Source organism: Diplotaxodon limnothrissa, linkage group LG23 (assembly GCF_057381915.1).
Source record: "Diplotaxodon limnothrissa isolate DT_005_m linkage group LG23, D_limnothrissa_male_GT1.1, whole genome shotgun sequence".
NCBI classification, from domain to species: Eukaryota; Metazoa; Chordata; class Actinopteri; order Cichliformes; family Cichlidae; genus Diplotaxodon; species Diplotaxodon limnothrissa.
Window position 1 is genome coordinate 13,661,907 of NC_140617.1, and position 20,935 is coordinate 13,682,841.

A 20,935-nucleotide genomic window follows, 5' to 3' on the forward strand; every position below is an offset into this window, starting at 1 on the left:
ATCAGAAGTAACAGGAAAATACATCAGTATCCTTAAAACAAGCTAAAAGGCTCAACAGCCTTTACTGGACTTGGACTAATCATTCTTATCTGTGGCAGTTAACCCCTAAAGACCACCTCTCAGTCAGGACAAACCCTGACTGAGAGTTGGTTTCATATCACTGCTGGAGATTTATACAACAGCCACATATTTTAGATATGTTAAAAAGCAGTCTTCTGCTACATTTACACAAACTTTAAAGGCAACTAAAATAAAGCATGGGTTTCACTTTGAAGACACGTTTGTTCAAAAGTATACACTGAATTTTATAACCTTGCTACTAAAGACCAAAAAAATACACAAAAAACATATAAATATTTTAAAAATCCATCTTTTCTAGCTACATTTTTAGAGAAATCAGCGCTTACCTGAGAACAGGTATGTGTTGCGTGGAAGCCCCTGCTACTGATGAGGGACTAGTTTCTTGAGTGGCTCTAAACCAGGAAGTTTTCCTGGCAAAGCCCCACTTTATGGTACTTTGACTTTGCTCCTGCAAACGCAGAACCAAGAGAGTAACTATTATAATGCCACATCCCAAACATTTACTTAATAGAAGCGCAAAACCCCCCCCTAAATTTATTTGTTTTTAAACACCTACTGCTGCTATTTATAAAGTGTTATTTTCACATAGTAAAAGTCAGGTTTCATGGTGGTTGATAAGGTACACAGTAGCACACAAATAGTCATCATATTTTCATTTTTTTGGTCTTTCTGAACTTAAATGGTTCAAAAAACAAGTTAGAGTCCGAGTCAAAAGTGGAATGATGATTATATAAATGCCAGTGACAATAACTTTTCCTGATTGATAAACACGCTGTTGTCATGGGTCAAATACGTGCCAACACGTTGTGATGTATCACAGGCAATTATGTTGTAAAACAGCATGCAGTAAAAGGGAATGACTGGGCTCAGCCTGAAGATAAAAGAAGGCGAATAAAAACAGACAGGTCAGATTATTCCAGAAGCAAAAACCAAAATAAAGGAAGAAATTCAGCTGCATCAACATGTGGCCAAATTAAGTGACACGTGGGACTGAATCAGATTTTTCATGTAGTACTTGGTGACGGTGGGAAGAAAAACCCCCTGTTAACAGGAAGAAACCTCTGGCAGAAGCAGGCTCAGGGAGGGGCGGCCATCGGCTGTAATAGGCTGGGGGTGAGGTGAGGAAGGAGGTTAATAATAACTAATTACCACCTGATCCAGCCCCAACTATAAGCTTTATAAAAAAAAATATATATATATATATATATTTTTATATATATATATATATATATTTTTATGCCTAATGTTAAAAGTAAAGAGGGTGTCTGTCTCCCAAATCCAAACTGATAATCTGAAGGTTTATCAGGAAGTCTTTTAGGACAACCTGATAATATTGAATTACAGCATCCAGCCTACAAATAATAAATGGATGAACTAGTTTTTCAATAATATTCTGATGCAGGATGTTTCTAATTTTAGAGATTTGCAAAAATGCAAGAACATAGTCATACATATTTCTATAATGCTGCACTGAATGCTGAACATATGCTAATTAATTAATTGCATATGAATTAGTACAAGAAGTATCAGTTCCTGGTTTGTAGTACAGTTTGAAGCGCAACGTTCAAACACTGGCGTACAGGCAGGGAGGGTGAGTTTCAGTTACAAACTGAAACTACATCTGTTTTACACCCACTGCAAGTCTCACTGTGTAAAGAGATCAAAATGTTCTACCTGCTTAAAACCAGGTAGAACATTTTGCTACCAGGCTCATCCTCAACCTGTGACTCCATCTGAGTCAGAATAATTTCCTAATCCACTCATATTTATATAAAGCTGTGAAATGTTTTTATATACACGAACACAATTAGCAGGATGAAAACTCAAAAATAAGAGCAGAACTTGTATTGTTTTCAGTATCTTTACTATAATTACACAGACAAAAACAATGTACAAGGTCTGGATGTTTCAGGCTCACTTCAGCTCGTACACTCTGCAGCACAAAGCGGCACGTCACACAGCACACAAAACGTTTCATCAAGTACAAAACTGGAAAAGAACGAGGTCGATGGAAAAACAGAAGCACATTTACAGTGATTTACATGAATTCAGTCCGCTGTTCAAACGAGCACAGCCGCTCTCTTTATTCCAGATTAAGTGAAAGATTTGATGGCAGTTTGAAATATTTTCTCATATCCGGATTTTTAGATTACGCCTAAATTATGGCTGATAAAATATCTTTTTTTGTTTTCTCTTTAAACAAATTAAGCTGCTGGATTTTTTTTTTTTAAAAAGGAAGCAGTAGAAGTAACCTGAAACTTTTCTTTAAATGACATTTTAACAGCATCTGGAGAGCGTGTGGAGCAGCTCGGCCCGGTCCATCTCATGTACACTGACAAAATAAAGGCACAGACTGATGAAAAGAGCACGACTGAGATTAGTCCGTTTACAGTTTGCTAAAGGAGTCCTTTTGAATGATTCTGACCGGCTCCGTTGGATAACTCACCTTGCACCTCTTTTTAGAGCCGAATATCACAGATACACAATGTGCCAAAAGTCTTACAAGAGGCAGAAACTAAGTTAGTAACAAGGATCTTTCGGGGGGGGGGTTCATACATTAAAAGAAAGGGGAAGGGGGCAAAACAAAACACGGTGGCCATCAAGTGGCCACTCTAACAACCTACAATGTTCCTGTGTTTTGAACGAGAACCAGTTCCTGTTCCTCGAAGCCGTCCTGTTGCTCTTCTCTGTGCCCACAGATATGGAGGGTGCGTGTGATTGTATGCAGCAAATCATAGCACCAAAACTCTGAGCAGCTCCTTCACCCCTACACGGAGAGAGAGGCGGTGGGAACGGCAGCGGTTTCTTGGCAGATGGGGAGGTCGCTCTTACGCCCGTTCTTTGCGCTTCAGTTTGGAGGACTTCTTGACTGTGCCGTTCTTGTTGAGCAGCTTCAGGACCTTCTCCTTGTGGTCGAGCACTTTCATCATGGTGTCTCTGGCCTCGGTCACCTGGTCCATCACCAGTTTACAGCGCTGCATGTTACCCTGAGGAGAAATGTACTGATTGAGTTTGCTAAACTCATTACTAACATTACATGTACCTGAAAGAGAGAAGTTGTGGGCCTTTTTCCAGCCTGCCTAACAAGAACAAAAAGGAACTACATGAACAAACTACAGAAGAAGAAAAAAAGCAGCAGTTTACAAAACTCAGAAGCCCAATCTGTGTTAAAGAGGATCTGCTATACTCATTTCCAGCCAATACTTCTATTCTTGGACTCCAGAGCAGCTTTGCATGATTACAGCTAAAAATAATCCTTATTTATCTTACACTGGGCCTGGTCCCGCCCCTCAGTTCATCCTCTGTCTCCTCCCCCTTAAAGCGAAGCTTAATTTGATTGGCTGGCCATTGAACAGCTGTGTTACACATCACTAGGATCATAGAGAGCCAAGTCTGTGTTTATAATGAAGGTGTCAAACATAAGGCGCGGGGGCCAGAAATGGCCTGCCAAAAACTCCAGTTTGCCCCACTGTGTGATTTTAGAAGATGTCCAGGGTTTAAATTTTTGGACTTTGAAATCAATTTTACTTTAGTTTTAAACATGTTTTTGCTGCTGATGACACAGAGAGAAAAGCAGAGAGAACATTGGTTTGTTTTTAGTATAAACTTCATTTTTCAGATGCTTTACATTGTGGGTTCATAAGCTGTGCTGTTCGAAACTTTAAGGAGAAATTCAGACAAGTTGACAAAACCAAATCGCCTCTAAAAAGTGAACTGGATTCAGAGAGACACAATATTCTTCTATAACCAACTCAGCATCATCACTGGACCAGGGCAGGCGGACTCACCCAATAAGCAATAAAATTTGTATCCACATGGTTTATAACCAAATGAGTGTATTTTGGAGGGTGAAGCACTGAACTTTGCTTTGTCATTAACTTTGCTAATCACAGTGAGAGTCTGGCATTAAACACATCACAGGTATGCTGTTTTTATTCGCACCGTTCTTCATGTTTTCATTCCTGTTTAGTCTTTTTTTCTCCGCTGAGGTTTTAATTATCTATTTACTAAATATCTTAAAAGAAGTCCTGAAGTTCTTAACTCCGGCCCACCCCACATGTATAACTTAGGAAATACTGATTTTTTAAAATTTGCATAACCTGAGCAGTGAAACCTTTATTTTTAATGTGCAGCAACAACCTCACCTGTATTAGTTCGTTAATTCGGTGAAGGTCGTCATCTGCGCCGGCCCTCTTCTTTGGAATCAGACCCTCCTGAAGGGTGGAGAGGCGGCTGTACACATCATGCTCCAAACTCGACTGCAGAACAAGCGATAAAAATAAAAAAAATCTGCTTGTTAAAGAGCGTAAAAGTCTCTGAACTGAAATGCAAAGTCACACTGAAATATTGTAACAATTTTTTTAATTGATTACATTTCTTTTTAAAAACAGAAGCTCACTTTAAGCACTATTTCCCCCCAATTTAAAGACAAAACTATATTAACTGGGCCAATATAATAAAGGTCAGGAGGTCAGCACCCACCAGCTGCCTGAGCTGTGCCGCACACAGGTGAATCTTCCAGCCTTGTGCTCTGCATGCCACTCCTCTCTGATTGGCCATATCCTGCAAGGAGCCCTTCTTCTCTTCTGAAACATTAACAAAAAGCAGAATTAAACTGAGGAAAATGACAAAGAAGATTCAACATAAGCCTTTCAAACACTTCACTGATCGCTCCTCTCTGTTTTTTAATTTTAACCTCAATTACGGTTATAACATTTTATTTGAGTTTGGCTTTTTTTTTTAAATGATAAAATCAAGATTATAATACAAACAAAAGGAATTTGTTTACTCTTATTGCATATTTGGTATTATTGTAGGATCTGCCTTACAATATAAAGCGCCTTGAGGTGACTGTTGTTGTGATTTGGCGCAGTATAAATAAAACTGAATTGAACTGAATTGATTTTGTCTTGCATGATTCAGAAGCATAACAGTGCATTTTTGCTCAACCCCTCAAACTCTAAACTCACTCGATGTTTAGTTCAACTTGTGTCAAGATAAACAAATGGTTATGACTTACCTGCAATTTAAATCAGTGTCTTTTACGTGTAATGATTTATCTTTATTTATAACAGTGTTTTCACATTAATGAGCTTTTCAGGGTTTGCACGCATTTTTCAGGGTCAAATTCAAGCACTTTTTAAGCACTTTCAAGGTCAATTTTCAAGCTTTTCCAGCACATTACCAAAAAAAAAAAAAGGAAAAAAAATGCACGTTTCCCTTAGCATCACCTCTGTAAGGCCATGTAAAAAACATTTGTTAAAACATAGAAAAATGCCCCACAGACAAATACTGAAAAATGAAACTATATGCATGTTGCACAAACTCAAAAAATATATACATTTCTCTTACAAATTAAGATTTGCAAATGTGAACAAATCAACTTGTTAGAGATATTCATCTCCACTTGAAAAAAAAACACAACAACAACCCCACAAAACAAGAAAACTGCACCAAACACCACAATGATACACAGCAAGGCCAAACTAATAAGTCTTTTCATTAGATATTGATGCTTCTTTCCTATGTGACACAAAAAATAGGAGACAGATGTTTGTTTGTGTTTTTTAACTAGTTAAGCACCCAGCACCCCCAAATATGGGGGAAAAAGGGAGGAGATCACGTTTACTCAGTTACAACACGAGGTCAGAAATATAAGTGCCGACATGAGTGGTTTCCACAGAAACCTCTGAATCTCAGCTAAAATCTCATATAAACCATTTCTGGAAACACCAAACAAAGCAAAGACACCAAACAGTTAAAAGAGCAGTTACGTCACCATGAACCTGTGGACAGGTAATATCCATATTTTGATTTATGATTTTCTGGAGTTAAATGTGAACTGAAGCATATTTTCAAAGGTGTTATATGCTATAAAATACTTAGACGAGGGATATAAAAAAAATCAAATTTTTCTATGTTTGAGTCACAGCAACTTTGCCATAGTAACATCTGCAGTAATATTTACACGTCTGATGACATCTCACAAGTGTTAGCTTTATTTTGATACCAAGACTGTTTACACAGAGTTTGTAATTGCAGAGAAATACTCCATTTATTTTGGTCATTTCATTTTCGAGCAGAAAGCTCAGAAAACCCCTGGGGCCTAATAGCTTAAAGTTAATTTCCAATAAAACCAACTGTAAGTTGTTTAACTACATTGTTGTCTGTATTATTGTTAAAGTTGTTAAAATGCACAAGCATCTACCTAAAATCTATTTATTTAGTCTATCATCAGTGATTTTATTAAGTACAATTATAATGTATTGTTCATCTCTGGGTGGCCTTTAGGGTCAAAAACAGTCCCTGATCATGGCCTAACTCTCCACCGGGTGACTGTGTCACCCATCACCCTTACCTCTGTTTTTCTTTTTTTGGTTCTCATTTGAATTATAATAGTAATTAAAGTAAATACCTTTAATAGCCATGTTTTCAACTCTGTTTTTGAGTTCAGGATCTGCATGTTTGATGCATTAATGGATAATTAATTAATCATACAGCTGCACAAAAGTTTACAAAAATATCCATCAATATTTACCACACATATAGGAATCTACAGTGAAATTAAAAAGCAACCCCCCTTTGCAGTTACTGAAAAAGCTGCTGCTGGTATGAAATATTAAATATTTTTGTTTGCAGCCAGTAAGACACTCACCTTTGACCCGGATGTCGCTGTACCTCTGGAAATGGTGATAAGCAGCTTTCCAGGGGTTACGATAGTGCCGCAAAAGTGTAATAGGTGGGCGAGGCTTCACCGGCACGTAGCGCACTCCTTCTTCATCTTCAACATAGAAACAGGTGTTACAAAACTAATAGTGCAGACAGGAAACATCACCATCATCATCCGCACCGCCATGATCAGTTTACATACCGACATACTCCCTTGGTGGAGATTCCCGTCTCTCGGCCCTGCCGGTGATGGGCCTGCCTGGGGTCTTCTCCTCATCCGTGCTGTTAGTCTCGACCATCTCGCTCTCCTCTGTGGAAATGACATGCTGCTGCTTGCGGGGCTTCTTTCTCGGGGAGGCTCCAGGGATAAGATCGCCTGTGGCTGGGGTGCTCAGGGTGGACGTCTGTGTGGTGAGGGCTGGGGCCGCTGACATACTCGTGTTGGGATCTAAGGGGAAGCCTGCATGTTAGTTTTTATTTATATTTTCTATAAAGATGACTTTAACATTTGGAGCACAAACACGTTTGTCACCTGGCTGAGAGGTGTCCATCGCCTCCACTTCCTGCTTGATTTTCACATCTGGGCAGACAGAGCTCGCGGCACATGCTGGAGTGCTGCTGGCAGCCGGCTGGGTGGGGGAAGCCACAGTGTTGGCCATCGAGGCTGGGACAGGGGGAGTCACAGCCATGGCAGCCGGCAAGGAGGACAGGACAGTGGAGGGCTGTGAGGGAGGCACGGGGCCGGGTGTAGCCAGCATGGTGGGGATGGCTTGAGCGAGGTGCTGGGTGTTCGAGGACACCGCCTGCTGCTCTCCACCCTGAGAAGGCAATGCTTCTACTGTAGCTATGACAGGAGGGGCCACTGCCATGTGCACCTCAGCTTTGGGCTTCACTCTGATGGATGAACAAAACCCGTTACATCACTGACACAGAACAGGAAATGAACACGCATGTAACAAATGAGACACAAGCTCACCCAGCGGGTCGAGGCGATCCCGCTCCTCTCACGCCGCTGTCAATTCTCCCAGTACTGGCTTCAGACTGGGCGGGGATCAGGTTCTTACGAACACACCTGAGAAAGGGGAAGTGTAGAAAAGAAAACATTAAACTATTTTACTGGAATTGGAAGTTTGATATGGTTTGACATGGATATTTTGACACTGTGGATTCAGAGCTGTTGATCAGCGTGTGAAAGTAATCCTCCGTTTAGAGCGAGTACTGAAAATCTCCAACAACGATGCTTCTGTGTTTCTCCCTCACTCCTTTACTCTCACCATGTTTGGTTAAAGAGATTTTATATATAAGCTTGAAAATATTCAGTTCAGTGCTGTTTCAAACCTTTAGTTTGTTTACTCTGGTTAGAATAAGTTGGTGAGTTTACGACTTTTCCTGTTTTGGTTTCAAAACTAGCCATCTCTCTAGTAGGGAATCATCTGTGTATTCATCTCAGTTTTATTTCTACCCTGCAAAATGTCTCAGCATTCTCCATATTTATTTTAGAAAAACAAGATGTAAGGTTTACTGCAAAACCCTGCTTCATGTGTTATACTCACGTTTCATTGGCGGGCTTCTTGCGGAGAATACTCGGTCTTGGGGAGGAGACCAGTGTGGGAGCTCCTCCCACTCCTCCCCCCTGGGTGTGTGCCTGCACCATGGTGGCTACCGGCTGGGTCGTGCTGAAGGTGCTGCTAATGGGGCTTGCTACAAAGCCATCAGCCAAAACAACCCCTGAATTTAAAAAAACAAACAAACATTAATTACAAACAAATTTCAGTAAAAGACTCAGAGACCATGCTATTTGGTATGATCTAAGTAACTACCAGGCTTTGCTTCAGACTGCGGTTGCTGCTGCTGTTGAGTGACCGGCGCCTGCTGCATTCCCTGTGTGGTGATTGACGCAGACGTGTGCAAACCCTGAACGCCTATCGATGCAGGCTGAATGCCCTGCGCTGCGATCGGTGCTTGCTGGATCCCCTGGGTGCTGATCTGTGCAGACGGCAGACCGATGCGGTCCACTGCCATCAGCTGCATGCGGTTCAATTGCACAGTGGTCGCCACGCCCACTCCAGCTTGAGCTGGCAACGCTGAAGTCGGAGCTTGAGGAGTAACTTAGAGAGCACAAAAGGGTAAAAGATTTTTCAAATCCCAGGCTCTACATTACACTAAACTAGACTTAAGTCCTTCCAATAATGAGCAGACACTCGGACTATAGCAAGTGCTTACCGGGGTACGGGCGGATGGTGGACACAGAGCTGCTAATAGGGGTGTAGGTATGTGGCAGAGGGTATGACGAAGTGTAGGCAGGCAGGAAATACTGGAACTGCACTGGTACAGAAGGTCTTAACAAGAAAGAAACAAGAATTAAAACAAGATCGGATTGGTTGTCTTCATTGTCTGTGATGTTTTATACTTTAAACTCTTGTGATCTGGATCATTGCCACATGCTGGTCCAGACTTAAAGAGATATTTAATATATTTAATACTTTTGAATTGGAAGTTTTATGGAGGGAGAACAACAAAGAGGATATGCTGAAAGGTAAAATGGAAAACACAATGTGACAACTTGTTTTCTAATTGGACAAAAATTTCAACTGAAATTAAACTTGGATTAATTCCACAACTTTAGAGGAAATAAGAGGAAAGCGCACAGATTTTTGATACAACTGTGTAATACCCCATCATATGATCAGACTAAATTCCCCAGCACAGTGAGCTCACCTATTGTCGCTGCGGGCTTCCATGGTGACAGGGTTGGGAGAAGACCTGTGGCCAGGGATGGGGATGAGGTTGGCTCTCTCTCCTGGGTAGTCAGGCTGAACACGGGGTGAAGAATGGGCGATAGGCTGAGGGACCACTTTAGCTGTGAACAACACCCCAGAAGACTGTTAAGAAAAGCTACATGCTAATAATGAAAGGTGAGATAGCATATGTAGGGATGTGCATGCACTAGAAATAATATTTCATTACTTCCAAGTTGTAAAAACGCAGCTCGTTCTGTTCCATGTCATTTAAAAAGGCAGCAGCACAAAAATGAATGTTGCATGAACGAGGCCAAAGAGTCAACATACCAACAGGGATGGTGGAGGTGGTCACTGCTGTAGCATGAGAAGAGTGTGAGGCCATTGTCATGGTGACAATCGTGCTACTCGTCATTTGGGTGTGTGTCACAGCGCCTAAACAGAAATGAAACAAGATTTCAGCTTCTTCTTTAGTAACATTACAAAGATTTGACATGCTAATCAAGATAAAAGCTGATACCTATTGTAGTTGTTGATGGCACAGTGTTCGTGGCAACTATTGGTGCCACAGTTGCTGCAGCTACTGGTGTCACATTACTGAATATGGATTTCTGTATGGAAAAAAGGCAAGATTTTAGTTATTATGCAAAATAAATATTGCATATTTTTGCAGTGCATCATCAAGAGTAGTAACCTGTGTCATTGTGTGCGGAGGCTGGGACTTCTGAGCTCCGACTGCAGGGTGTGATGGCAAAGTGATCCGTGTGGCTGTGTCACGGGTCCCCTGAGGCCTCTGGATGCTGACAGCGGGTGGAGGGGGGTGAATGGTCATTGCTGGACGCCTGAAATAGTAAAATAAATAAATAGATAAATATGACCTCTTCAAAAATGCAAAGTAAACAAGTAGCACTAAACTGCAAACAAACTTGGCTAAGAACATACTGAACGATCTCAGACTTTATCTTTTCTTACCCATGTATCACCTCTGGAGAGTGTGAGACTGTCTGGCTGATAACTGGAGATTGAGTTCTAGTCACTGAGATGGGAGCCACCACGGTTGGGAGGACAGCTGTAGAGGTTGTTGCAGGAGATCGGGACTGTGGACAGTATGGAAAAACAAAAAACAGCAGCAGCCTTATACTCTGTGCTTCTACATAACTAACATGAATATTCTTATTTCTTTAAAGTTCTGCAGGGCACCTGAATCTGGTGAATGATGTGTGGCACTGTCGGCTGGGCAGTTCCTGCACTTGCTCCAGTGGCTGGCCGCAAGACAGTTTTGGAGCTGGACATAACAGCTGCTGCAGCAGCCCCTGCAGGACAGAAAATACAGCAATCCATCAAAATGCAAGCCTGACATACTGTCGACAACATTTAGGAGATGACTGTCCAAATCAGTTTGCATCTAACTTTTACTTTCTCTTTGACAGATCATTTACAAGTACTCGTTTCCCAAAGCTGCACTAAAGGTACTCCCACAGGAGTCTTCCTCGCTATATACCTCGAGGCAAGTGTGGTGGGAAGGACTGTTGAGGAACTGCAGCAGGGGTCCTGATGATCTGAAAGTTCGGCATCAGGTGCACGTTGCTTGAGTGACCCTTAAACACCAAGAAAGCAGTACAGGTCTTTAGTTGTCAGCAGGAAAAAGACAAACATTAAAAGCAAATGTAGAAAAGACTCACCTGCTGACCACTGATGGTTGCCACAGGGATAGACGGGGTGGTAGCGATGCTGCTCTCGATGGTGACTGTTATGTGACCAGGCACCTTGGGGGGTATGGGCATATGAGCCTGGTTGGAAGCTGGTGCTGGAGCAATAAGACGACTTGGCATTGGTGACTTCAAGACCGCCTGAAAAAGACATCAATTTAAAAAAATTAACATCTGTTTGTTTTAACAAATAATACAAGCTAGATGATCAGATTCAGACAGCCCAGGTGAAAGGTTCAAGCTCAAGTAAAAAAAGAAATATCCTATGATGAGATTCCTGTCTACAGCATTACATTTTCCCCCCACAGATCAGAGTTTTACTGAACCTTTTGGTACTTCAGAGCTAATTTTAACTTTAAGTTATTGTTGGGTAGCTTAGTCTACAATAACATACTTTTTAAAATATAAGGAAAATTGGCGTCTTATTATTTTCAGGAATTGCAAAAACTGAGACCAGGGGGGAAAATGTTACGTTGAACACTGTCTACACTCAGAAAACTTTGCCAATATAAGAGAGCAAATTATGTTCCTTTTACTTTGGAGATGGTTAAGTTTATAGAAACTCAAACAGAGACTTAAAGGTCACCTTCATCTGGCTTTCAGTAAGCACTGCAGGCTGGCCCTGTGGGAGCTGGACAGAGGGGGTCGGTAAGGTCGCAGGTGTGCCGGGCTGAATGGCCACATTTTGGGTGGCAGCTGGAGGCTGGCCGAGCTGCGTCTGTACTTGTGGGTATGGTCTGACCACCATGGTCTCTTGCTTTTCATCTCTGAAAGTTGAGGTTCCCCCGCCACCGGCAGGTGGATGATCATGCTGACCGTGGTCACCATCCCGACTGCTGTCTGCATCTCCACCACCTCCACCTGAGGAAAAACAACTTGATTAGACATCAACTACACACTTACATCTTCTCTGCCATTTTTGTGTGATTAAATGTTACCTGAAGCGCTTGACGGTTGATTGACAGGCACCAGGTTTCCAGGTGCTGGGATCTGAGGTGCTCCCCCACTGGAAGCAGGCAGCCCATGTCGGGGGAATTGCTGGGAGCTCATTTTAACTATTTATGATCTAAAACAGGATGCAAAGCAGATGCACACAGGATATGACAAAGTTAAAAACACCATCATAGGCATCATGGGAAACAGGGAGAAAAGGCTGAGGAATGCCAGATTTGCCAAATTACACAAGAAACTGACTGAGAATCTGTGACAACTGGTCTAATGGAGTTATTAATCCAAAAGTGAGATTTTTGGGGTGAAATTGTTGTGGATATAACGAGAGGTGAGGAAAGAGGTTCAAAAATGAGTTTCCACCGCCATCTGTAAAACACAATGGAGGCTCAATCATGGAGGATATTTTGAAAATTAATGTAAATATGAATACAAAACGTTACGAATGTAAGCTCGTTAGAACTGCACAAACTCCGTTTTGGCCTTATGTACTGTATTTCCATGTATGTTTGCATGTTTCAAATAATTTCTGCACCCATTTCCCAATGTGTCAAGACTTTTTGCACAGTACAGTTCAGTTTCTAATAGGCTTTTTTCCATACAGCCGCTGTATGCCTACTACGATTTAAAAATTAAATATATTTATGACACAAATATCTTTTACGGCATAACTGTTCATTATGGACGTGCTTTGCATAGTTATGGATACAGACTATCTTCACTCTTACTGAAAATACTAAAACATCCAATTATTAAAGTTAATTATTGTAGCTACGTACAGACAACGTGAGACTGTAAGCCCCGAATACCACACAGGGTTAGCTTAAGTATCCCGGGATGGGGTTAAATTCCCGACCTGAATAGAGATTATTTTCCACTGGTATAAATACAAGTGTGCCGTGAAATTTTAGCTCACCCTTTGGTCACAAAATATTTGAAAACCTCTGCTCTTGACGATCCAGTCCGAGGACCTCAACAACAACAAAAGCCATGTAGATTAACCCTTCACATGCAGCGCGGGAACGTAAAACGGACAGACGGAGGGCAGAGAACGTGTCCATGAAATTAAGAGCTGTTTAACATCACAGGAAAAAGCTGTATTTGAGTGTCTGAAAAGGATCGAACGTCTTCAGTACCTTTGTTTGACATTATGTAGTCGGTATCGTATGACAGGCAGCAAACTGAGTCGATGCGCACCAAATATGACGTTAACAAGCATGCACAGAAAAGGCCTTTCAACTAGAATCACACCCGTTTTCAGCTCAGTCAGATACTATCCACCGTGGTGGCTGTTTTAGCCTCTGTAACCCTAAAACCGAAAAGCTGCCTCATTAGGCAGCTATCCCACCTAGCAGCATGCTAACACTGGAAGCGCTAGCCCCGCTAACCTGCTTTTCATGCCAAATCCTGAACTTTATACAGAGTACAGCGGCACAAACTTCCTACAGCTAAAAGGACAAAAAGGCTGTTGTGTGTGCGCAGACTTTACCGTATCGATGAGTTGCTGGGCAATGCTCGTTTTGTGGATTACAATTTTTCCATTCGTCTTTTCTTTTTTTCACTCTCAAAATGCAAGCCGGAAGACCGCTGAGAAAGGACTGCACCTACTTTCTACATTCAACCAACCAGAGAAGGGACTGCTCGATCGCTAGCCAATAGAAATGTTTTTAGCGCCATAAAGCGGTACAACGGGCTGAAGGAGGTAGGCGGTTGTTAGGGGGACGCTAAGACACTCTAGTCACGTGATCGACGGACGCAATCGAGCTCACTTTGGAGCCAAGTGGGAACCTCCGAAAAAAGGAAGCCAAGGCGGAAGTGCAAAAAACTGCAGTTCCTCTAAAGGCCACTTGATGCTGCCTATGCTTCAACAGCAATGAAATATCCGCACAGAAAGTAATTAATTCAAAGAAATAAGCGACCAGACACACAATTCAAGAATTAAATGACAAAAAACACCCCAATATTTTTAAAGTAAAGGATTTCAGGCACCCCTCATAATGTACAATAGTCAAAAATCCCAGAGGTGTGGACTCGAGTCACATGACTTGGACTCGAGTCAGACTCGAGTCATTAATTTTATGACTTTAGACTTGACTTGAAAAAATGTTGTAAGACTTGTGACTTGACTTGGACTTTTACACCAATGACTTGGGACTTGAATTGGACTTGAACCGGTTTACTTGAAAAGACGTGATATTTTACCCCAAATATAAAATTTAACATGCATATTATATAGAGATTGAAAATGTGACGTCATTCACGGGTAGAACCGCAAAGGATTCTGGGAACTCGTGGCAAGAGGTACTAGCGCACGCAGGCTTTCAATTAAAATCAGTTACACAGCGATAAAAAGAAACACAAAAATGTCAAGAAGCTGTTGTATTATTAACTGCAATAGCCGGTCGCATGACAGCCACGGGAAGCCGACGGGTAAAGAGATCGGTTGTTATCGGATTACGTCGTTGAAGAGAAATTGTTCGAGCCATGTTTCCGAAGTGACAAAGACACGACGGGTGGCCTGGATTGCAGCCATTCAAAGATCAAATATAACGTCCCAGAACACTCCAGCTCACAGGTTAGTCTGCTCCAAGCATTTACACAAAGGTCAGTCTGCTGTTGTAGTTAACATAATTGGTGATATAGGTTACAAGCAAGTCTGGCGCTGAACAGAAATGGTCGCGCTATGCTCCTTTATTTATTGTGCATAAATAGTGAATTGTCCTGACACAATATTGCGTTTCGCTTCTGTTATTATGGTACACTGACAAAAACATATACTTTTATTCACAGGATAAAACAGGGTTTTTGTATCACTAATTGTCCAGTACGATTACAGCATACAGTATTATTGTCACTGCTACATTTCTGTGATGCTACCAGAAATTATTTCCACTACTAATTAATTACCGTTGAGCTCAAAGGTCCTATTAATAAACGGTTAAGGAATGTGTATTTATGACAACAATTTGTGAGACTCGTAAACTTATGAATCGTACGATGGTCTTTCGTTCTACACGGTGCATTTCAAGGTCCTGCACCCATCCGTCGGTAAACTGTACCTGGGCTTGTTGCAGTGACCGGAAGTTACTAAACTTCATGAGTGTATGCACTCACTCCAAGAAGCGTATAATTATAAATATGCATATAAATGTGCTACAATGAGATAGCTGACTTCATCTAACTAGCAAATGTTTTCAAGGCTACGTTGGTGATGCAGTTTTTTTTTTAAATGATATTTAAAAAAAAAAAATCATTTATTTATGTATGATATTTTTGTCATGCGATTTCAAAGCCGGTCCTACAACCGCATCCAAGAATAACATGCAGCTTATCTCAGAACTGTCGGTGAAAATTATTCTTGGAGCTAGGTTTAATTGAGCTGCATTTTAAAGAGGTGCAATTTCACAATTTGTGTATATTTTCTAAGTTCACTATTTTGTCATGTGTTGAGAAAAACACAGATTAAAAAATTACATGGTCTAATATTTACATTTAGCATAACTGCAACATGCTTTTTTTTCGTTTTTTTTTTAAAGACTCGAAAGGACTTGAAATTCAAAGTTTCAGACTTGTGACTTGACTCGGACTTTTACACCAGTGACTTGAGACTCGACTCTGACTTGCCTGACATTACTTGAGACTTGACTTGAGACTTGAGGATAAAGACTTGAGACTTACTTGAGACTTGCAAAACAATGACTTGGTCCCACCTCTGAAAAATCCTGTTAAAGTGTTAAGCTGTCTTTAACATGTAAATTTCCTGATTTACGGGAGAAATAAACACTGTTAATATGATCTCCACTGCCTGATTTTTGTTTTTTAATAAACAGGAGCTCAGTCTCCCTTTGCAAATCAAATAAAACATATCCCTAGGGTTTTTTTTATGTTTTCATTTTCGCTTAGATGCAAAACAAACAAAGAAAGCTTCTAAATCTTCCCTTTCACTCATGTTGCTATCCTTTTGTCACCAATCACAAGGACAGGAACAAAACTTAAAGTAAAGCTTCAAAACATTAAGATCCAAGCCCTTATTAAAGACATTTTGTTATCTTACACTTTATGCTTTCCCCACTACTGAAAAAGCTCTGGCATGAAGTTCAGTCCCAGCACACCAGGTGTCAGTTTGAGAGGAGGAGCAACTGTAATACCTTCACATAAACACTAGAGAGCAGCAGCAGGTCATCAAAACATCTTTACATTCTCTACATGTTTCCATTCCCCCCCTTTTCCCTTTTTAGTCACACTAAGTTTTTCATCTTATAGCCATTTTGGTTAGCAACTTTTTTGGTTCCTCATCAGAGCAAATCACAGTGTTGGATATTAAACCCCCCCTCAGAAAAAAAAACTTACTTAGCTAATTTTTCTACTTAATATTTTTTCTACTGAATCTGCATAATGAGTATTTTTAATTTGCGTTCTAAAGTATATTTCAGTGAAAATTTGCATTAGTAGGTGGGGTTATGTTTTAAATAAAACAGCTTTTAAATATAGAATTATGCTCAAAGTCTTCTCTAGCCCCTTTTCATGTAAAACATCTGTATCACCCCAAAAGTCCAGATGTTTACTTTCCCCCCATGTATATTGCCGATCATATATCTTTTGGTTTCATGTGGGCCCCGACATGATAACCAATTTTTTAAAACATCCTCGAAGCTCCCCTGGTATATGTCAAAGTTATTAACTTCATGTAGAAGTACATGTAAAAAATATTTTAGCCAACTGACATAAAAATAAGAACTAAACTTAACGGAAAAAATGAGAACAATATTTTCTGTGATTTTCTGCTTTGGTCAAAATTATTGCTTTAGTTTATCTTTGTTTACTGAGACTAAAATTACAGTGAAACTACACAATTAATCATAACCACAAACACCATCTGGAAAAAATGTATACAACAAAGTAAAAACCATTGGAAAGATATAAAACTATGCACAACTCTGGGTCATATTGTTAGGCTATTCAGCTGCTGGATTACAAACAACATCTCATACCATCAGTGTGATCAAATAGATATATACATATTTTTTGTGGGAAACATGTGAAAAAGTTCTGTAGAAACAGCAACAGGATTAGGATATATGAAACTATACTTTAGTTTTTAAGGGATTTATGATGCTGTTTTTGGGACTGGCTGATTTTTAGCTAACAGGTGGAAATGTCTGTTTAAAGGTCGGTTCAACAACTGTTGGATGAATTTGGCATAGATATTTCTGTTGCCCAGCGACTTTGCTGATGCCATGGCTTTTTCTTTTGCCCTGTTTTGGAAATATGCTGCCCTCCATTAGCACAATCAAAAATTGCTCTTTTATTATAAGTAAATATGTTGTAATGTATTTCAGCATTAGCGCACATCTACTTCAGTCAGTTTGCACTATTTTTTAAAGCTAAAAACTAATTGCCCCTTGGGGATAAATAAAGTCTTTCTGATTCTGACTATCAAATTTATGGCACCTTTTCTGTTTTTTTCATGTTTTATAATTTAGGATATTAATATTAAATTGTATTAATATTAAGTTTCATAAGATTATATACTGTTGCGTGACCGGGATTATACAAAAGAGTTAAAAGAGATGCAGGACATAGTAATTAACAACGTGTAAAAACAGTCAAGACAACCAGACCAACAGAAAGATTGAAAAAGCAGTCACAGGAAAATAAAAACTCTTTCAAAGTAAAACAGGAAATGCTAAATGCTGCTAAATATGGAAGTAGGAAAACTCCTAGTAAACACAAAGCAGAGGAACACAGGGAGGTACGAGTAATAACAAAAGTGGAACCCAAAACTAAAGAAAAATCAAAACGATAAACTTCATACACCAATGATTAATTATATAAAGGAAAAGAGTATTGGTACGATAAACTAAAAGAGAACATTTTAAAAGAGTATATCTGAAGATAAAGTATAACAGTTATTTAAGTCACTACAGTATTTTCCCACTTAAGTGTTAAAACAGTATCAAGTTCTTCTTAATTTCTACATTAACATGAGTGAAAATTCACAAACGATCTTTCATCAGCGATTAGCTCTCTCCACATAGTCATCATTTATATCCACCTGGATCATAAAGGGTTATTCAACCACTGCTGCATGCTGAGGCATGCCATGGAATTCCCCAGCTGTGCCTATTCAGTTGCATACACCTGCTGGTATGTTTCTTTAAGTTGTGAAACACTCGTAAATTCTTGGGATATTATTTGTGACTGGTTTTATTTGGAACGATTAAATGAGTCCAAGGAAGTAAGCAGTAAGTTAGTAAGATCAGTGATTAAAAATCAAGGAAATGTTAACATGAGTACAAGCAAAAGAAAGAAACACTGTTTTTCTGTGACATACCAGTTTGACTCTTACTCATTTGTCTGCATTGTTAATTACTCATAACCATTTCAGACTTCAGTTAAGTGACTTTTCACAGCTGTGAAATGTCTGATCTTAACGTTGACTCATTTTTTATTTTGGTTTTTTGGTTTTTCTCTGGCATGAAGGTTGTCCTCTGCAGCACGTCTCTCCGTGTTGCTACAGACACAGTGTGTTTTGACTCATCTAATAATTCCTTCCCTACAATGAATCGGCCTTTCTGGATTGTGCAGCACAGTTGATTCACTGGAAACCACTAGCAGACCCAGACAGCAACCAGCTAAAGCACCAAAGAGAGGTTCTCCGTGGTTAATGAAGTATACTCTCCCCAAGAACCCCTTTAAACATGGCAGCTTCATTATCTCACAACTCAATTAATTAAACAAGTCATTATGTCTGAACTCAATCAAACACTGAGGCACCACAGAGAGCTCACAAAGCTCCAGATTCTTTCAACTCAGTTTGGCTGTTCTCCCAGATGTTACAGTAAAGTTTCATGTCCAGGCATCCATGAAAAAAAAGGATTTGTAAGGTTTAGCAGAAAGTTACTTACATTAGCCAGATGTTAACATATAATGATGTGGTAGCTGGTGGCTAGCTACAGAGATATAGTTAGGCTAATATATACACATCAACATAGAGCAGATGAAGGATCATGTTCAGATGTTCATGTTGAGGGTCCCCGATGGGCAAAGTGGAGTTGAAGTTTGAACTGGATTCAAAGTCACCATCTGGCCAGAGAGTTTGCACGTTCTCCCGTGTCTGCATGGGTTCTCTACAGGTGCTCCAGCTTCCTCCCACTATCCAAGGATATACATAGGCTTAGGTTAATTGGAGATTATAAAATGATTAATGGCACAAATGTAAGTGTGAATGGTTGTCTGTCTCTCTATGTTGGTCCTACCATCGACTGGTGGCCTGTCTAGGGTGTACCCCCCTCTCACTCTAGGCCCCAGCCCATTGGGTAAGAAGAAGAAAATAGATGGATGGAGCTTAAAGACATGCTGCACATGAACAGTGCTGATAAAACGCTGCAGAAGCTGATAATGATGACTTGGACTTTTGTCTTAAAAAAAACCCAAGACAAAACACTTTAGCAAGATAAAAAGACATCATCCTCATGAGAACGTGACAGAGAGTGACATGTCACCCAAACAATGCTCCGCTGAAATCGACAGAGCTTTGCTGTGACGTTGGGTTGAAGTAGGAGAGCAGAGTAAGCTCCTTTTCTCTAAGATGTCAGCTCCTCCCTGCTGGATGCGTCTTCTGCTGGAGTTCTTCGTCTCCACCATCACCAAGTGGTGCTCATTTGATCTAATGTTGTTGAGTCTTTACCGTACTACATAGAGGTGACTGTTATTGTAAACGGACTTTTTATAAATAAAGCTTAATTGAATTAAGTCGAGCAGTTCAGCAAATAATGTTGCAGTGGACTCAGGCCGAAAAATTTGCTTCCAGTGGCCTCCTCTGAGAGATTTGCATCGTCTCTCTAACATCCCTAAAATTAGAAGTCAGTGCCCTGATTTATGTGGAAACGCTGAGGGGGCGGGGGCACATTCCATGGCTGCTGTAGGCAGGAAGTTTTGGAATCTCCATGGAAATCAAGGCAAAACACAGAGCCCCACAGTTATTTTTCCAAATATTTCACACATGCCTTTAGTACAAAATGTGCTCAAAAGGAAAGGAGGACAAATGATTTGTTACCAACTGTCCCCTTCATTCCTCACACACACTTCGATTGTATCTCGCATTGCTTCAAATGGCGCTTGACTTTAACATTTTTCTGACTGTAGATGAAGCGTGAATTATGTGGAGTCTGCACTTTCATACCATGAAAAACAAACAAAGTCGAAATTCAGAACATTGACATCTGTTCTTGATCCACTCTGATTGAATCACGCGCACAGTTGGCAGGAGTCACAGTGGTGAAATCACGGCGATAACCTGACAACAGTCTTTGTAAGTTATGCTCCAGTCCGCATGTATGTGGAATGCATACATGAAGGTTTAACCTTTCTCCATGCAGACTGGATGAGGATGACTTTTCAGCTAAATTTCCCACTATGATGCTGTTCAAACTTAGTGCTCACGTAATCCTAACCTTTCCCCTCAGCTGAGCCTCCCCTCACTCACAGTTACTGACATACGAGTCAGGAAATGTGATCTGCATTTGCACAGATAGGACCAAAATAATGGGAAATCACAGACCGCATGGTGCCAAAGCTGAAAATGGTACTCAACACATGGCGATTTATTACTGCAGCTTTTCCCCGCCTGAGAAAAGTGGCACTCGCCTATGACAAGTAAAGGCAGCGAGAGGAAAATGTCTGGCATCCGAGGAATGAAATTCCAACCTCAGCAAGGGGGAACAAGGAAGACAAAAATATTTACATTAAAATTAAAAGTTTACCGAGGAATTCCTACATGTCCCTGCA

At 40.4% G+C, this 20,935-nt stretch overlaps 1 protein-coding gene across 1 annotated transcript; it reads right to left on the minus strand.

The window, feature by feature from the left end:
• Positions 1-1,983: 1,983 nt before the first annotated feature.
• On the minus strand, positions 1,984-13,698 carry sap130a (Sin3A associated protein 130 a). The gene is made up of 21 exons (XM_085347642.1): positions 13,635-13,698; positions 12,136-12,263; positions 11,784-12,058; positions 11,171-11,338; positions 10,990-11,086; positions 10,689-10,801; positions 10,461-10,585; positions 10,183-10,330; positions 10,009-10,099; positions 9,819-9,923; positions 9,469-9,610; positions 8,974-9,089; positions 8,571-8,858; positions 8,304-8,478; positions 7,727-7,822; positions 7,283-7,644; positions 6,953-7,198; positions 6,737-6,862; positions 4,564-4,667; positions 4,227-4,340; positions 1,984-3,068 (listed from the first exon to the last, which is right to left on the minus strand). The coding sequence occupies exons 2-21, from the start codon at positions 12,245-12,247 to the stop codon at positions 2,910-2,912; spliced, it is 3,162 nt and encodes a 1,053-aa protein (XP_085203768.1). The 5' UTR covers positions 12,248-12,263; positions 13,635-13,698; the 3' UTR covers positions 1,984-2,909.
• Positions 13,699-20,935: the final 7,237 nt, after the last annotated feature.